General features: G+C 40.2%; 1 protein-coding gene across 4 annotated transcripts; it reads right to left on the bottom strand.

The window, feature by feature from the left end:
* Positions 1-127: 127 nt before the first annotated feature.
* gas2a (growth arrest-specific 2a) lies at positions 128-19,562 on the bottom strand. 4 transcript variants are annotated; one of them, XM_004575109.4, is made up of 10 exons: positions 19,170-19,554; positions 17,027-17,090; positions 14,733-14,883; positions 11,858-11,988; positions 9,016-9,157; positions 8,101-8,121; positions 7,701-7,764; positions 7,374-7,584; positions 7,180-7,287; positions 128-1,687 (listed from the first exon to the last, which is right to left on the bottom strand). In XM_004575109.4, exons 3-10 carry the CDS (start codon positions 14,875-14,877, stop codon positions 1,478-1,480), a joined length of 1,032 nt encoding a protein of 343 aa, XP_004575166.1. In that variant the 5' UTR covers positions 14,878-14,883; positions 17,027-17,090; positions 19,170-19,554; the 3' UTR covers positions 128-1,477. The 4 variants fall into 4 exon arrangements, with proteins under 4 accessions (XP_004575166.1, XP_076741958.1, XP_004575167.1 ...); XM_076885843.1 differs by lacking the exon at positions 19,170-19,554 and adding an exon at positions 17,203-17,836; XM_004575112.2 differs by lacking the exon at positions 128-1,687 and adding an exon at positions 1,696-4,413 and having other exon boundaries at positions 19,170-19,562.
* Positions 19,563-19,817: the final 255 nt, after the last annotated feature.

Raw genomic sequence — 19,817 nt, 5'->3', positions numbered from 1 at the left:
GCACATGACGGGCGGCTCGGGTCTTTTGGACGTAACTGTAGGATGATCAGATAAAGACGTACGTACATTTTGTTTTTATACATATGGAACCCGCCCCCCCCAAAAAAGCAGCCTACTCTTAAAGTGATAAGCAAACTAGTATTTCATTAACAATTTAAAATACAACGTGCAAATATCAAAATGAGAAGTTTCAACTTTTCAGCATTTATTGGAAATGTACAACTAAAATCTGGCTTGAAAGCTGCTTTCCACAACCAGTGAATATAATACCAAACCGACATATTTATTCTCCAGGAATAAAAGCAAATTAATATAACATGAGTTATTATGCAGTGATTGATATTTCTCCATTGTAAGAACCCCCCAAAAGTAATCAATAATAATCGTATTTAAATCACTGCACCACCTGTAGGGGTCAGTAATACGACACAGTGAAGAACGTGAGACCTTAAATGAGTAAATCTATTTATAAATCACAAGCTAGTGAAACTGATTCGAACATATGATTGTCGGATGAAGACATTATTACACACAGGATCTATTCTAGTAATGCATAATACAATCAAAATGCTAATATATAAATGTACTGCATAGAACAGTTATGCAAAATGTAAACAATATGAGCATTGCTTTATCTTTTTTAGCCTACTAAGAAATGCACAAAGAAAAAGCTATAACATTTTGTGAATAAATTTAGGTTTTATGAGAGTTTTTACAAGAATTTAAATGTATAAAGTAAAGCATTTAAACTTCATTGGGTTTAAATAATTCTTCTAATGTGGGAGATAAAATCCCATTTGAGCCACAGCCCGATAGGGTCTGTGTATTATTAAAAAATTAGATAAGAAGATCAGTTTGATGGGAAATGAAAAAAAGTGGGAAAACAACACTAGCACAGACAAATCAATAGAATCCACATCAAGGTACCAAGGAATACTGGCTTCATAAAATTGCCGACATCTCCAGCACCCATTTCATTTCATGTAAAAAAACAACTTGTGTTTTTACCTTGTACAAATACAGATATTTATATGAGGAGCTAAAAGATGAAAGTGTTCTACCTACCATATGTGATATTGCTTCAGATGCAATAAAAACAGGAAAATCTCAAATCTCAAGAAAATCTACACCTTCCCTTGCACTAATTATGAAACCAATTATACTGTTACGATAATAATGAGCATGTTTTTCAAAGCTGTTTGCTGTTATGTAAAAGTAAATAACACCCAGAGGCCTACTAACATGTGTCCAGGCCCAATCAAATGAAAACACCCAAGAATGACCTTTAACCAACAAAACAAAATCATCACTATGAGAAAAATGTGCTTTCTGTGAATGGTGTTGCACTACAGCTTTAATATTTACTTCATGAGAACAGGGATATGTTGCATAGCTACGCCCCCTTCTCTACACAGTAAAAAACAGCACGAAGTCAATCTGTCCTTTTATTAATGGAATTTTTTTCAGTCTCGTGTCTTCACTTTTTGCTGCGGTAGTGCGCTGCCACCACCAGGTAGCTGTCAGGGCTGAGGTCCTTGATATTAGGGGACTTGCTGCTTATAGGGGATATCTTGCCCTCCACCCTGGAAATCTGGAGCATGCGGCATGGGTCATGTTTCAGCAGGTAGCTCTCAAAGGTCTCCCAGCCTCCACCGACTCGCACCATCACGTGCTTATTGTGCAGCATCTGCGGAAGAAAATAGGATTATGTTGTGATGCTGGTGTGTCAGAAGGGGTGCTTTAATAGATGTGGGTGAACCCTTCTATAGGACTAATGTCATTACCCTGATTGAAGCGTTGGGTTTTAGCTGAACGAACATGTAAGCGCTGCTTTGATGTCAAAGCTTGTTGATTGATGTGGGTGTCCCAAAAGTGGTTGGTATCCCTGGAGGGATTCTTTATCAACCCTGCTGCCCTAACGTCTAGGTGAATTGATTACTAAGAAACTCTTATTTCTTAACTCTAACAGTGATGAGACTGTGTGCAGATGCAGCACTGCTTTGACCTTATGCTCATATAAAAATAAAAGTAGCCCTAAACACAAATGCTTCTGTTAGTAGCAGGCATTTGATGATAAACTAGGCCCATTAAAATTTCCAGTTTTTGATGATGATGATGATAGTGCTACAGGAAACATCAAAGGATTAGGTTATTAAAATTCCTTCTGAGTGGGACCTTATGGTCGGTATGAGAAATTATTAATTAATGAGACATTCCCTCAAATAAGTCTGAGGATTATCTACTGGGTCATATATATTTTGTCATGCAAAAAATGCAATGACAAATAGCTGTTGGTGGTAGAATAAAAGTCAAGAGAGCACTGATGTTTGTCAAGTGGGAATTTTTGTTTGTTCTGTTACTGTACCTTCTGCTAATTGTGCACTAATTAAGATGTGTCGGTGTGTAGTCCCCCTAGAGTATATGTAACAAGCAAACCAAGCTTGCCAGCATTAGCTAATAGACAAGGTCTTCCAGTTCTAACTTCTATTGTTATTGGGCAGTTTGTTGAATCGGTGCTTAATACTGGCTCCAAAACAAGTTAGTGTTCTTTGACACCCATGTTACAATTTACAACTTCAGAGCAGAAGCAGACACTTTTACAGGCTGTTTTTTTTTTTTAGCTAATTACCCACTTAATGATTGTACAGCAGGGTTGAGGTGCAGCAACTTTATTAACATCCAAGAGGTTTGTGCTTCAGTTTTGGTGAGTGGTGTTCTATTGTTTTATTACTGTTACTTTCCCAATTACACCACCCATAAAGTCTACAGGTTAATCAATAAGTGATAGCTTAGCCCAGTAGTTCTCAAACTGCGGGGTAGGCCCCACTGGTGTCCAGGTGGGACATAGATAATCAGGCAATAAATATGAATGGAAGTTAAGTTGAAGCATGTCTGTAAATATAATCAACCTGCCAAGGAATGCTGAGGAAAATTAGCCTATGTGGCTAAGTCTGACACATTTACATCACTGACTCTAAACAAACATCAGCATTACCGAAAAATTTACAGATGTTCACTTTTATATGGTAAATGGACTGGTTCTTATATATCCCTTTTCTACTCTACTGGAGCACTCACGGCACTTTATTTAACATGTTTCCTACACATACACATCCGTGCAAGCACATTTTTCTACGTCTAAATGCTTTCTATTTACCACACTGTGATGAACACATTTGGACCAACTGTGTGTTCAGCATGTTGCCCAAAGATAGTTTGGTATGCAGGCTGTAGCAGCCAGAGAAGCACCAATCTTTCAATAGCTGCCCGCTCTAACTCCTTAACCACAGCCACCCCAATTTCATCGTACAATTTTGTTGACTGATAATTCATACACATGAATTTGCATACAATCTGCAGTGTTAATGGGATATCTTCTGGTAACACTGAACATTTTATGGGTCTGAGTTGACAAGCTGGAAGATCAACTTCCCAACCTACTAGGATAGCTAATAAATATTCAGGTGATTTCATCACTAAAAAGCATAAAACCTTAAATTATATGTCTGATTAAACAGACACATGCAGTGTTTTTTTTTTTTCCTATCCCTTTTCTACAACATTTGCTTGAAAACGATGCCACCTGCCACATCAGGGCACATTCCCAAGGTTGGCTACCATGGCAACGTCACCGGTTATAATAAAGAGACGAAATAAAAGGCGCTGGTATATTCGATGATCAGAAGCCTGCATTCCCCAGAGGCTGCACACATAAAACATGTCTGCCTTGCTATGGAGGCTTTTTGCCCCTCTACCTCATTAACACACCATTACACCTCTGAGGAAACAAGCTTGTTTGCTGAATGGCCCTATCTGAAGAAGAGTAAATCCAAAACAAGTTATTATAAAGATTATTTACTCAACTCAAAAATGATTCAGACAAATAGGAAAACAATACATAGTTAAAAAGGGCAAATTACATCATGCAATTGTCACCTCAGTTTGGCCAGATATGACGCTTCTTGCCCTGCAGCAGCATAACATACAACATTTATAGGCCTCTTAAATGAATCAATCGTGAGGGCAGGAGCAGGGCAGTAGATCCAATCATCAGCACCAGGCCTCAGGCTTTGTGATTGTGGATTTAATGGACCTGTGTGATGCAGAGGGGTTTTCAATCACGCTGCTTTGGGACGAGACCCTTGCTGGACTCCAAACCCTTCTCAGTAGGCCAGAGAAGGGCAGAGGCCCGGGGCTGAGCTGGGACAGCACTTCTCACAAAACCACTCTGGTGTTTTTCTGCTCTCTCATTCAAGCTACAACTAGCTCATTTATTCCAGCAGAAGGTCAGCCTCTCCAGCGGCCCAGATTATTGTGAAGTGAGATCTGCTGCACGTCACTGCTGTCCTTGCTCCCAGCTGCCTACAGACAGTGACTGGGCTTACTGTATTCATGCCTTTTCAGTCGACCCAGCTGCTGGGGGGGAAAAAGCCATGTGAGGAATTTTAATTAAAGCATGTTCAGCATGAAGAGTGCTGGCTGGGAGACAGAGGAACAGAGGCTTAACACTTGCTTTGTTTGTCATCCTAAGCAGTATCGCACATACTGAAGGTGTGACTAGTATCCACGATGACACATGGTAACGGATGTTTAATAATGTTGTTATAATTTAGCTATTTTTCAGTATGGCTGCCCATTTATATACTATACGGTATATATTCATCCTCTGCTGCTTGTCCTGAAGCTTTTTTCCCCATTTTTGTTTAAGACTTTTTTGGTTTGTTTTTTAAAAACCAACTACTAACTATTAGTAGTTGCAATACAATGGACAAACAGCAGAGGACATCCAAGAGTAAACTCCCTTTTTTGCTAATGTACACATACCGCCAGCATGAATCACATCTTTGGAGGTGTAAATCCCGGTTGTGGGTTGCCAAGTAACCAGGATCCCAAGGGGAGAGATGCTACTTCTCCGATCTGTTATTCTCCATTTATCTTTCACGAATCGCCTTTATCTCTCCACTCAGAGAAAGCTGAGTAACATTTCCTGAGCTTAAAGACTGATTGTGTGTGATTATGTTAGTACAACAGCCAGTTCTGGGTCAGACGTATTCCAAGTGGTAAGTTGGTTGTGAGATCATAGGTGAATGTGTGGATGTTGCTTTCTCTTTACAGCAAATGAAAGTAAACATTGTCAAGGCAAAGGCCATTTGTAGACACAATGGATGACCTTCATGCCAAAACCAGCCCCACATATCTGCTATACGACTGGAAAAAGAGTTTGCTTTGCAATGTGAGACGTTATTGTTACAAACCGCAAAGTGGAATGAAAATAAAATGAATGGAATAATTAAAAAAATAAGAAAACGGTTACTGTCATTTTCCACTGCTAGAAATAGACTATTTACTCTTTTTGCCAGTTTGTAAAAGAAGGTTACAATGTAATGTATGATTTACTTTATTTGAACAATGATTTCATAGAGTCATTATTGTATAATGTGTAATATTTGCCTCTGAAGCTTCAGTGCTGGGACTAATGTCTTCATTATTATTTGGACTGAGACTTTATAGTAGTGCATAACAGTGTAATAATAGCAAACTGAATGTGAAACATTCAGAACAGTGACCTGAAAACTAAGCTTAAGGATAAGCTCACCAGTAAAGAACTATGTCCGTTGGGGCCTTCCCAACAATAGACTTTTTCCACTGAACAGTTTTATGCTAATATCCAAAACCTGATAATTTGATAACCTCATATGAAAGTGATACAAGTGAAAAAACGATTATGTTAATTATTATATACAGTACTGTGCAAAAATCTTGAGCCATCACTCATTTCCTTATATTTTGCAAGGAAAATAGGAAACATTGAAAATAGAATATATAAGGCAAAAACAGAGTTTGTACAAGTCTAACATGATTGAAGGTCAGTATTTGGTATGACTACGTTTATACTACAACACAGCCTCAACTCTCTTAGGGAAGCTTTTTATAAATTTATTTAAGCAGTCTTCTTGAAGGACATCCAAAGATTTTATCTGGATATTGGCCACAGTTTCTTGGATTCTCTGTCAAGATGATCCCAAGCTGCCTGAATAATGTTGAGGCCGAGCTCTGGCAAGGCCAATCCTTGACTGATTGCATCCTTTTACTGCACTGACAGTGTATTTGGGATCATTGTTATGCTGAAAAATGAAACTGAAACTGTCAGTCAAATGCTTTCCAGGTGGTATTGCTTGGTAGATCAAAATCTGACAGTACCTTTTTGTGTTCATAATTCCATCCACTTTAACAAGATCCCCAACACCACTGGCTGAAATGCACCCCCAAGCAATCACTGTGTTTTTAAGATTGCTGTAGTTGTATCTCTCTTGTGACCTGCCCCATACATATTGATGATTTTGATTTTCAGTTCAGTTTTGTGGCATACCACAGCCATTTTTCCCTGATTCCCTTCCTCTGTATCTCATTGTACAACTGTATAGTGACAATAAAGGCATTCTATTCTATTCTTAAGAATTAGCCACCCTTCCGCTGAGAGTATCTCTGATGCGGCTGCAGTGAATAGTGGATGAATCAGCTCAGGTCCTGCCTCAGGTCTTTGGTGGATTTTTTCCCCCCCATTTCTTAAGGACGGGACTTTCAGAACCTGTTCATATGCTCTAGATATTTTTCTTAGGCCTGCAACTTCATTTCTCCTCTATTTGTCCATTTTCCTCAAAAATTTTAAGGACATATTGCACACCACATGTCAAGTGTTTGGCTAATAGCTCTTTGGGAATCACTTTGTTGTTGCAAAAGTACTATTTTATTCATGTAAAATGGTGACATTTTCCTGGATGCAACGAAAGAAATGGGGACAAATTATGTTTTTGTGACAGACTGCTAATAACAAGGTGCCTAAAGATAGACGATTTGCTAAGGTCTCTGTCGCGTGCAGACGCAAGACTGGGCCATCTTTTGAGTTATGTGCGTTTTTTATGCTTCAATGAGTCATAGGTTAGTGTTAAGTGGCATAACAAACCAAAAAAACATTCTCCTGAAACTGGTCGGGTACAAGGACTGGACTCAAAATGAGGGAAAAAACAGCCAATATCCAAAGAAAAACTTGGAAAGACTTGCAAAAAGCCTGGAGAAGTATTCCTCAAGACTGCTTTTAAAAAATCCAAGAAAGTCTGGCTCCTTGGAAGCAAAATACAAAGAAACGAGGACTTTTGTACAATACTGTAACACACTCACCCGAATAAAGAGCATCTTCTCCCCAACACGATATCGACCCTGCGACTGTCTCTCTACACAGAACTTATTTGCACATCTGCAAGGTGGATCATTGGCGATATGTCTTACCTGTTTTGACAAAAACAAACATTGATGTTTTTCCTCTGATAAGTTAAGTAGAAACAGCAAACAGAGGTGAACACTTGCTAACTTACGGCATCATCCAAAAGCTTCCCTGTGCTTTTTTTGATAGAAGTCACTTTGGTAGGAGTTGGGGATGGGGAAGGGGATGGGGAAGGAGATGAAGAGGGTGATGGAGGGACAGGCTGAGCTGGAGATACAGGTGACGGAGGAGGTAGAGGCGCTTTCTCTTCTTGCTCAATCTCTTTCTCCAGTTTTATAAGGCCAGGAGGCTCCACATTGTACCTAGATGAGGAATAAAAGAGACACGGAAATTATGAAAGGATTTGCAAAACAATCCAAAGACATACACAGGAAAATCTAGACAATCAAGGAGGAAAATGTAAAAACCAAGAGCATACCGTGATGCTATCCGGCCCAGCTCTAAAAGACAAAGGCAGACTTCTCGTGGCTGCTTATGAAGAACTGCAAAAAGAGATCACCTTTTAGGATTTGGTGATTAAAATACTGTACTGTATCTGGATGAAGGTGATGAATGAGAATGAGTGGCTGTGTGATGGTGAAATGGACATAAAAACAAGCTTATGAACTTCATGCAATCACATGGTCCTCTCTAATCCTGTTCATCCCAAACCAAATGGAAAGAATACTGCTCACATGTTCATTTTAACCACTTCAGAGGGTAACGGTAACCACGGCAAATAATAGATCAAACCAGACTGTGGACACACAAAGCATGAATAATGTGACACACCACACCATGCAATATAGAAAGAATATATCCACTGCGTGATAGCAAACCTGATGTTGTTACACCTACTGCTGAACTGACAAATCCATCCAGAGAAAGTAAGAGGGAAGGAAAGAAAGAAAAAAAAGACATTCGTCAGCTGGATTGTTCACTGAAGCATTTTATTACAATCACATGTCCACTGGATTCGAAGGCGATTATAGTTCACTGCAGCTAGCTCACTGCGTGTGTGTATATCCTGGAATCCAGAAATGATTTACATAGCTTGAATATTTTTAGCAATGGCTGATCAACCTTTTAGTCAAAAATATGGCAAGAATTTATGACTATTCTGCGTATTTGTGCTCTTGTCAGGGGCACATCTGATTATGAGGGAAATATTTCAGTCCGGGCATATCTTTGCTGCAAGGACACTGCAGTGAAATAACGTGCAAGAAAGCTCTGCGAAAGATCAGAAAGACACAGATAAACACTGAGAGAGCGAATGAGGAAGAGAGAAAAATATCCCTACTGTGCGCTGAGGAAAACATTTGCATACTGTTGGCCTACTTTCTCACCATCTCACACCTTTATGTCCACGCTCCTGTAGTTTTACTTTAGATGTTTTGTGCATGAGTGCATTGTCTGAGATTCCCTTATTGTCAGGTAGAGCTGCTCCCATCACTGTGCTACCCGGACTGTGAGCTTTTTGAGCACGTCAAAGAAGGTGAGGCTCGGTCTGGTGATGTGAGGCTTCTAATCCTCAGAGGGGAGGAGAGGGAAGCAGGCCAACCTGCATGTCACTGTACCTGTACAATCAGGCCATTCACAGAAGATAGAAATCTGAGCCCACTGCCCCAGCAGTGCCAGGGATAACCAAAGCCTGAGAGAACTGAATCTTTGTGAGGAAAGTGATGCCTGTTTATGTACCCGGTCTGTCCTACATCTTGACATTTTCGCAGGGTGAGAAATAAAAACAGACTCACCTAAACCCTCTGACTCAAACAGACATGTTTCTCCAACTCCGACCTCACGACACCAGGCCAGGAAGTTGGCTGTGTTGTCCCGTGCAAAGAAGGAGCCGGATGGAGCGCTCCGCCGACACGGTATCCTCCGATTGGGAATTCTCTGTCACAGACACAGAGAAGAACCCCCTTACTTTCACTTAAACAAGATCGGATTTAAACATCTTATTCTGCAGTTTAACAAAGAAAGGACAAAAGTCCTCCAGAGTGACTTGTTCGAACCAATACCCAGAGCTCCACCAAAACACAGAGCCACATTATCTACATCTACACTGATGTCTGCTGAGGCTCTGATTTCAGCCCAGGATCAAGAACCCTTCCCATTGAGATCAATATGAGAAATGACGGGTTTGAAAACCTGTGCTACTTTACCAGGCTGTCTATGATTTGGGCTCAAATGACATGCTTATGGGTTTCAGCCCCCACACGGTCTGTTCGGGGAGATTTATGCGCTTTGCTGTGGTTTTATACAGGATATGTGTGTCTGTGCTTTGAGAAAGGTGGAATGAGCTCATGCTGGAAATATGCAAGCTTTTGTGGGTATTTTTCTTTTCATTCCAGACTCTCCTTTTGACTTTTTTTTTTAGGGGATCTTTTGTGTTAAATGACTTTGCATTCCCGGATAAATATTCAACTTTGCCAAGGTTGTTTTTTTTTTTTTCATCTAACAATCAGATGAATGTATTATTATTTCTGCCTTGGCTGCCAAATGATCTGCACCTTTGAATGTCTAATGATTGCACAGGAGGTAGGGGACTTCTGGAAAAGATTATCTTTAAACATATGGGAATAATAATAAGGAAAAGGAACTGCTATGCTTGAAATGAGCAACGACAGCTATAATCAAATTATTTCATTCAAAGAATTTAAATACCTCAACATGCACACACGAGATGAGCAGTTTGACACTTTAAAAATACATTTACTTGGTACTTTCTTACTTTAAGAGGTAGATGAGAAGATTATGCTATTATCACATATGTTAGTTGGAGGTTGAACTGTCTTCGACTGACATCTCTGTTTTTGCACTGGTTAAGCAAATATGTGGTGTGCTTTATGGGTGCAAGCGGACAGATTTCATGAACTTTGTACAGAGCCGGGCTACTTTTTCCTCTCCAAGCCTTTCTGCTGAGATAACCAGCAGCTGCGTCTAGCTTCATGGCCCTTCCTTTCCCTGTAAAAAAAATCCCTTTTGGTCAATGCTACTTATTTACGATGTTTGATCTTCTCATCTCACTCTCCTGCCGAAACCAAGTCTTGAACATTGCACTTTTGCTTAAAATTTCAGTGCTATAGCAATAAGTTCCCCCAGTTATTGAAATGACTGTACAAAAATCAGCCTGTCAAAGTGTTATGACAAGAACGAAAACAACCTTTGCTCATCTGGACTTAATACTGATTGATATAAACACATGGGAAGACGTCTGGAGCACAGCATCTGCAAAGTGTGATTGATGGTACCCCTGTGCTGTAGTCACAGGCCCACTTCACACACCACATCGACTTATAACAGGGCTTGAACACAGATGGATGTCCTCTTTTAAGTGGTGAAATCTGATAGCAAACAACTAGAGCTGATCAAATGCCACGACAAGCATAAAGACTCATTGGATGACATACTGTGTATCAGACATGAATAACACGGTTAATCTTTTAATGAAAACCCTTAATTCAGACAAACAGAATCAAATCACGCTCGCTGCACAATATCATAATGCAGCTTTGTTTCATTTTAAAGCCTATCCAAGGACTCTCTCTCTCCCTCTGTTGGCATTCACAATCAATAGACTCCTCTATTTCGGCAGCTCCTCTGCTGTCTCACGGTCATTGACCTCAAGTATTTCCTCACATCTGTGCTGCTGCGCTCACACTGAGATCAGGAGACCCACTGACATCAGCACAGTAATGCTTCAGTGCAAACATCAACAACTCTCACTGAAGGACCAACAAACATCTTTTACTTCTTGCCTTCCGAACAGAGGCACGAACATGACCCAATCACAGTTTTTGCTGCATGCCACTGAGACCAGCTGTCACTTCAGCATTTAAATATCTGCAATAAACAGATACTGAAGGTAAATATCTATCTTTTAACATATATTTTTGAACTTTTGAGGATGTATCCATGGGTTTTTTATAATATATGGGGCATAAATAGAAACATTTTTCTTTTGCCTAGTTGTTTTTGTTGTTTTAGTCACCAACCCCATAAATATACATCTGGACAGACTGATTGGGTGAAATTACAGGTAACCACTCTCAAGGCACCCGTTTTAATGAAATTCATTAAATCCTCAGTCAAGGCTCACAAGAAAAGAACGTTTAATGCTGTTCTCCCAAATCTCACAGGGGATGTGGGGCCCCATCAGTTAACGTGTCCTTGCTAGCCTTATTTTTTTTTCTTTTTTGCCCTGTTGAAGGCAAGAGGCCCCCATCCCCCCATCCCACTTTATGTGCACTTCTTTCTAAAATTGTGGAGTTCTTTGCAAAGTAGGAATTCACGGGCGCAGTCATCAAGAGCGTCTTTCTGCCTCTGTGCTACTTTCCAAATGTTGTGTTGGGATATCCTTTTGTATTTAGATGTGAAAAAGACCATTACATGTGGAAGTGGTTTTAAATAGTGACTGTCAGTCAATCTGACCTAATAAGTGTCTGCTCAGATGATGTTTTCATACTCAGGAACAATGCTCTGTGAAATCGTTCAAGCTGATAGTCTGGGAAGATTTTCAGCCAAGATTTAACTTTCAGATTAGTGTTTTCACTGTAACCTGTATCACACAGGACTATTGCAGTCTCTCTGTACCTTGCTGTTGCCAAGGGTAGGCAGATCTCCATTACTCTGCCTGAACTTCTCCTGCAGTGTCTCAGCCAGCTGGCACAACAGGAAGCCATTGTCTAAGCGGTCCATGAAGCTCTCAGCAGTGATTTCCAGACCTGAGCAGGAGACACATAAAGAAAGAGCAGCGCCACAAGTTTAAAAAATATACATATAGCGTAAGGAAATAAAATTTAATCTCCACTTCACTCCGAGTTGCGGTCAAACCTGACGCAGTGCTGTTGATTCCTAAAACCGTTTTAATGACCGAGCGTCGCTTTTGCTGCCGGGTTTGTGGCGGCTCTGGAGGAGCCAAAAGCTGAAATAGTACAACATGATTTGAGAGGATCTGGGGGATTTCCTGGTCACACACCGTGGGATGGCAACTACGGGGATGCATAAAAAAATCCAAAAAAAAACGTGGCATCTGTTTGTACACAGTAATGCCTCATTATCCTGTGCAGTTGCAGAGCTACGTTGGTGATCAACATGTGGTGTCCAGTTGACTGACTTCCAGAGGACCATTCTTTCTTAGTTAGATCATCGTGAAATAGGAGGTGGTGGCAGGGGGGTGTCTGTGGAAAGAAACTGGAGATATTTTTTTTTATCCCTTTTCTCTTTCTTATTGGAGGAGGGGTTTAGGGGTTCAATGTTTAATGAGTTCCAAATGTTGCAATTGAGCCCAGAAAAGAGAGATTGAAATCTTGAGAAACACTCAGTGAGTCTTATACTCTACTCGTACGACCCTCGTTCCACGCTGTGAGAGGAAAATATCTTTCACCGGGCTCCAATAGAAGTATAGTAAAATTAAATATTTAATCATACGAGTTGCCCAGTTCCTTCAATCTGACTTGAGATCATCTTACACTGGGAATATATTAGGATCAGTGAGCTCTGACCGTTTGCAAACTCAGCCTTCTCCTTGCATTAAAACTACAATTAAACACCTGTTGAGTTTCTTGGGTTTTTCTTGCACTGCTAAACAACTGAACAACTGTCCACAGACAAATGCACAAAGACAAACATAAACACCTGCCAAGTGCTTTAAACCACCTTTGTGGTAGTTCCTGCTTAAGTAAGTGTCTTGAGGAGCATATTTTGCCATGATGACAGACAAAAAGACAGACTCGGGAAGTGAAAACAATACGAGCCAAGCTGTTACCGCTTTGACAACAATGACTCATCAGTATAACCAAACATATGCCTCCCACACGGCAGCGGGCCACACGGCAGGTCTCACCTGAAACTGTAATCAAGGATGTCAGCATCTTGTTTCACAGAATAAAAAAAAAAAAATACTGAGCAAATACAGAACTTGGCCTAAACCAACAAATTAATTCTGTAGTGTTTATTCACTGGAAACACTTGCATGCTCCTGCTTCTGAACCCTTTAGTTCCATGGCTTTCTGGCTCAGCTGGTTCCAGTGCAAACACACACACAGCCAGAGATAACGCGGAAGACACTGAAGTTGTTTTAAGTTGTTTACACACAGACATGAGAGAGTCTCAGGAACCTTATAGTTGGTTTGAAAAGTGTCTGTTATATGCATCCAGGAGTAACTCCCAGTCATAACACATACAGTAGTTCTTAAGCATATTTTAAACAAAAAGCACAGTCTATGAAGCGTTTAGCACCAGGGCCAGCGGAGGCCCTTGGTTTTGTGTAACAAGAAACAATCAAGCAGTTCATACTTATCTCTTCTAACATATAGGTGCGACCTTGTTAATAACCTAAAAGCAGTACAAACATGATAATTACAAACACAAACCAACATACTTATGACAAAAGCTAGAGTAAACGTGCTGCATGTGTGTATTTTTGTGTGTTCACTCATACACTGGCTTCCTCATTAGCACTCAGTCATTGAAATTTTGAGAACTTGACTCTAACAAATTTAAAATTCTGATGAAACACTGGTTAACAGACAGTTTACATCTCTGAAACCCAACTAACAAATATATAATTCTTACTCTGGTGGCAGCCTTTGTAAGAATATTTATGAGCTGACTCTGGTGAGTCATTGGTGCAAGAATGCTTAAGAAAACATCATGGAAATGACTGTAGGTGTTTCTCTAAGGTATTTCACTAATGATATCCATGTTTAATACAAATTTTTCCCTGGCTCTAGGAACAAACAAAAAGAAACAACAACAAAAAAACCATACAAAACTCATTCATACACACCCATTCAAATCAGATCAAAGTGCACTGTGCTTTTGTTTTGTGGCTGCGCTGTTAAAGAAGTACAGCGCAGAGAATTGTTTATTATGCATCACATCCTTGCACAGTGCTGATGCTCCCACCCACTGTGCATTATTTAAGAACAGTTAATGGTGTCCATTATTCATTTAAAGTAAATCTATGAAAGAGCGTTGCAACTGGAACAGGTCCACACAATCTGGGGACTTTAAAATAGTTTGTAATGAGGTGCGGATTGATCACAATCCCCTGCAGAGGTGTTTACATCAGCAAAGACCAGTCGAGTTAATTTTAGACACAAAGCAATGAAATGTGCAGGATTTTTTCAAAGCCAAGCTATTTCTAAGCCTGTGTATCCAATGAATCTACAAACCACACCCTGATTTTTTAAATTTATTTTATTTCGCACAGCTAGCAAAACATCTGAGAAATGAATGATTTAAAACACATTTTAACCACAGTTCAGGAATATAACTGTAACTTTATATATGTAATAGTATTACTACTCCTCAAGGCGATTGTTGTTATGATTTGGCCCTATATAAATATAACTGAATTAAATTCGCTTTGCTTAGCGAATTAAACCATGTTATAAACTATAACTCGTGGTAATAAATCCTCACTGTTAATAGCATGTGTTTCTTGCTCGTTAGTGTGACTTACCAAGAATATTAGTGAGCCACAGGGCCAGGTCTTCCTTCATAGGCAGCAGGCTGGCCTCATGTCGACTGGAAAGCCACTGTTGGTACTGCTGCATGTCTGTCAGGCCGGGCCCGCTGGGCTGTTTGGGGCTCAGGGAACTGCACATGGTTCCCTATTCATCAGCAGGAGAAGGTTAAGACAGTCCAATGATATAGAATTCATGAACATGTAAGATATCTGTAATATTATGCAAGCAGACACAATGTGCAGCTCCAGTGTGCAGTATAGCAGATCTTCAAAACATTAATAAAGGAGGTACATATTATCCAGATACCTCAGCATATTAATTGGACTCCATCTAAGTCCTGCTAATAAATGCTTTGTTGTTGTAGCAGGCAACAAAACCATCATGTTCTTCTCTATACATGCATATGTTTGAGTATGCACCCATGTATGTATGTATATACATACATGAGCCCCAACATTAAAACCATTAAGTGGTGAAGTGAAAAAAACATTGATCATATTGTTAAAAAGCAGCGTTCAGCTGGAAAGAACTGGAAAAACTCTGCCAGACATCAGCAGCAGCCTCCCCCAGCGGGACGATGTACCTCATCAAATGGCAAAAACGGCTCAGGAATGGCTCAAAGAACATGACAAAGAGTCCAAGACATTCCCTCCAACCAAGTCCCCTGATCACACTGTAACGCAGACCCACTCCTGCACACTTCACAGTCAGCATTACTTAGATTACAAAGGTTCTTCAGTTATCTGCACAGTGAGCTGATTTTCAACTTTGCTGTTAGCTTTGTGTTAATACTTAAACAATAAAAGAAAGATCCTGTGTCCTCACTAGGATAGGGATTCATGCCAGTGTGTGGCACTGTAGTTCAAGGTTGATACTATTAACTGGTAAATGGGACAATTCATCTCAGGCAATGTTTCTGAGTAATGCTAAAGTAATGTAACAAGTACTGCGAGGAATTACTCTCTCCAGGGAATAATTAGGTGATGCAATGCATCACTTAATTCAATTTAGAGTTGCCAGGAGGTGGGCTGGAACCTATCTCAGCTGTCACAGGGCAAGAGCTGGGGTACACTCTAGGAAAGGGCTTCTTCAATTCATTTGATATCAAAAAGGAAAAAAACAAAAAACAAAAAGAGAAATTCCCAGTGTTATACCCATTCAGTTGACAGTGATGCAAAACAGAGTGAATCGGAGAATTCTCATATGTAATAACCTTAAACCAGAGGTTCATTTACCTTCAAAGTAGTTACACATTTTCTGGAAATATACTAATCCGTCATTTCAGCTCTAGTTAGCATCCTCCAAATATTGTGCAGCTCTTTTGAAAGCTTAAACAAAGTTGGTTACAGTGGTCATGATATGTCACGATAACAGAAGGAACCTCTGAACATGTGTGTGTTTTATACTCGTGATCTAAACGGATCCTCACAATAAAATTCTTCTGTATTAGCTATCATTCATGTTGCATATTCACAAAAGGGGCAGAGGAGGAGCAAGCTGAAACAGGAAAGGAGAGCAGCTTTGTTCTCCTGGTCAAAATCCTGGTATGGATTACAATAAACCTGATGACATTAGAGAGCACCATTTCTTTCCACCCCTTCTTTGGACAAGAGACACTTTTATACCAGCCAGACTGGTACAGTAGGACTTTTATTCAACCAACAAAGAGCTCCTTCAAATTACTCTGCCATCTATTAAGCAGTCTATCCAGCGGTGCATATCAGCCCATCACAGTCAACAGTGCAGCAGGTCTTGCGTTACAGGTTGATGGACAGATTGCATTTGACATCAGTACTTGGAACAATATTTAACTGCTGCTTATTTCCTTGAAAGTGAAGTCACTGAGTAAATTAGCATTTGGCCCAGTCTTTTCCAATACCAGGCTACAGTGCGCCAAGGGTGCACCGCATTAGCTGCAATATGAAAATCTTTCAGATATCAGTCCAGTGTCACTCCATTAACAGATTTGCGGTGGAGAAGAGTGAGTGCCTGACAAAACAACTGGGCACCAGATGCAAGACCTGAGCTGTGTAACAGGGCACATCAGCAGCACTGCAAGCGTCAATCTGTTCTCTAAAGTACTCTGACATAGAAAAACGATGCAATGCAGACAGAAAGGAGACACCCCAACCTTTAGAGCATAGAGGTAGTGGCATAACGGGGATTTAAAGGCTCCCAAAGTACTCAAGAGTTTCTATTTTAAAATAACAAATAAGATATGAGCAAAATGTCTTTTCTCTGTTACATACAGAACAAACATCTTAAGTCTGGTATCATTACAGCTTACCTAACAGCCAATGATGAAGTGACTTTGTTCTCCTTTTTTCTGGTAAAGTTCTTTGTCCGGGGTTCTTTAAAGAAACAGAAAGTTACTTGAAGAGAATTCACATTCTTGAAATCTTGTTGTTGCATTTTAAAGGTTTTGCCTCCACCGCTTCCTCCAAGCAGGAACATTTCACATACCCTCTGGCACGCAAATAAAAACAGGATATCGGATGCAAATTGCAAGAAGAGCTTATTTAAACAAGGAAGCTGCCACGAACAAGTAGTTCAAAGCACGCGGTGGATGAAAATTTCCTGTGAATACTGAGTGAGTGCAGCACGATATGAGGAATCTGACCTTTAAAGCTGTGTAACATTTCAAGGTCCGTCTGGAGTTGGCTGCAACTAAATGGCACCGTGATGCAAAACTGGACATCAGGACCTTGATGTCCGACCAAGGCTGTCAGATCTTTGAGAAGGCAACTTCTACTCGCTTGCATACACACACAAAAGTCTGGAGCTCGGCGCTCACACACAGGTGCTACATTCCCATGTCCACTGGTGAAGGCTGACAGACAGAACAAGGGCACTAGGATGTCTCATGTCTCCCAGTGCAAGAGCTTAACAAGCTCATTCCCTGTGCTGCGTCAGTGGGCAATGCATCAAGCTGCTATTTTACGTATTGTTATTGTACATTTTCCTTATTAAAGCTGTATGGTATAAAAACTTTCTGAAAGATTCTTATGTGTCTTCTCACATGTCACTTTAAATTAACTTAAAATTCACTACAATTTTCTTGCTTTGTTTGAATTCGCACATACTAGTCTCTGTTCAATAAATCTTCATGTCAACCTTGGTTCAGTTTTATTGTTCTTGACAAGATCGTAAACAAACATCGAGCTCAATTTTCACCATTTTTTCCCCAAGAAAATAGCCCCGGCCAGCTGTTGTAAAACATACCTGGTTCCTCTCACCATACTGTTTCCTGACATGTTTTGCTTCAGCAGCCTGCACTCTGCGAAACTGCGTGTATTTTAAGAATCTGGTTCATGATCGAATGCTAGGCTTTGTGCATTCACAAAGAGATCCCACTTTTCAACCCAAAACATTAAAAAAAAAAATATAGAAATACAAAATTTACATTCATCCTGAGTCATCTCGTGACTTCACTAAAGCCATGCTAATGTGCCACGGTTGGCTGCAGATTGCTTCGGGAAAGGCATATGGATGGGAATTTTGACTGATGAATCACATTAGAAAGTACAAGAGCGGCTCTGTCCTCGTAACCCTCTTTGCCCTGCGTGCCCTCCTCCACTACAACAGTTAGCCGATCTGGAGGTTGATTTGTCCATCTAAATAAGGACACTCAGCATGTTTCTACTGCTGACAAGTAATCTGTTGTGTTCAGGTATCAGATTGCTTGAGGTGCTACAGTCAATGAAGCACACTGTCTGTATGGGAATCTGCACTTAAGTCTTACAAATGAAATGATTTCATAATGGAATATGCAACCTCAGACCTTTGATTAAGGAAACATTTGAACTGTCAACAAACCAAAGTTCAGGCTGACTGTATGTCAAGAAAACAGATAAAATGAGCTATTTTTATAGTTTCTCTGAATTTGGTGGCAGGGCTTGGTTTTGGGTAGAACTGTATTGGCCTCTCACTTCATTTACAACTGCAATAAGGCTTTTTAGGTTGTCTCCTTCTTTACAGCTGTCACAAATAAAGCGCCCACAACAGACAATTTACCACTCTTGAAATAGGTCCAAGGGAGGACGCTTGATGAGTTATGACTCAAATCCAGCAGAGCGCCTGCTAATTAAAAACCAATGAAGTGACTGAGAGCAGCTAGTACACAAAATATATGATATTCCGTTTAATTACAGATGTCTGGTGTTAACTCTGAAAGGAGTAAAAAGGCAAGCACCTTCCTGTCAACTGTCAAGAAGTAAGATTCAACCAAGCCCCCCTCAACTGTTAAATGAGTTTCATTAGATGGTATTGTTCTGCAAAGCACACAAAAGGAAGAGATTGCAAAGGGTACTTTCTAAAAATGATCTAAACCTAAAACAGAAATGCAAGTATGAATAGTCTGACAGTCATACAGCAACAGTGTAAAAGTAGCGAAAAATGTCCTGAATGAAAAGCTTCTCGTGTGTGCTCACCCTGAGGGTTCAGCTCGCTGGTGCGCTCCTTCCTCTCACTCGTCCTGTGAGATGCTGGTTCCCAATTTTCATGCTTTTCACAGTGGTGCACCGACCCACAGGTTAGCCTCCAAAATCACAAACCAGTGTGTACCGGGGTGATCTTTCTCGCTGCACAAGCTGACTGCACAAGCACACGCATACGCGCGCACACATATACTCACTCACAGCAGGCTACGCTGCTGCTGCTGATTATGATGATGGGAGGAAAGTTTGGTCGTGTTGGCACTGCCTCTTCTTTGTGTTCCCTCTGTAACATTTTTTTTCTGGCCTGAGTTTCTATTCTTCCAAACGCTTTGATGTAAAGTTTTTGTCTGTGTGTGCAACTGTGCTGTTTGATCCATCTAGTCGCACTGTTATTATATCAAGACTGGTTCATTTAGGCGTAATTTGACACTATCTTGCATTTGAGAATAAATTGAAATAATGAATGACGATCATTATTAATACATTAATTACGTGTTTCAGGTGTAGTCTTCCTAGTCAGAACACCCTTATGATGCTTTTTAATGTAAATGTGTGTGTAATCCATATAATAAATACACGTAAGCACAAAAATTCCGAGTTTGTGTGTACCGAACTCATTAACTCATTTTGTGGCGCTAAGAT

Source organism: Maylandia zebra, linkage group LG7 (genome assembly GCF_041146795.1).
Source record: "Maylandia zebra isolate NMK-2024a linkage group LG7, Mzebra_GT3a, whole genome shotgun sequence".
Taxonomy (NCBI): Eukaryota; Metazoa; Chordata; class Actinopteri; order Cichliformes; family Cichlidae; genus Maylandia; species Maylandia zebra.
This window is presented reverse-complemented; position numbering and strand designations above follow the sequence as displayed.

Bases quoted from the DNA above. Each gene is read 5' to 3' on its own strand.
- gas2a (XM_004575109.4), bottom strand. From the start codon at position 14,877: ATGTGCAGTTCCCTGAGCCCCAAACAGCCCAGCGGGCCCGGCCTGACA. The intron at 11,989-14,732 runs GTAAGTCACACT...TCTCCTGCTCAG, and splicing joins GTGGCTCACTAATATTCTTG to GTCTGGAAATCACTGCTGAG. The intron at 1,688-7,179 runs GTGAGTGTGTTA...TTTCTTCCGCAG, and splicing joins AGAAGATGCTCTTTATTCGG to ATGCTGCACAATAAGCACGT.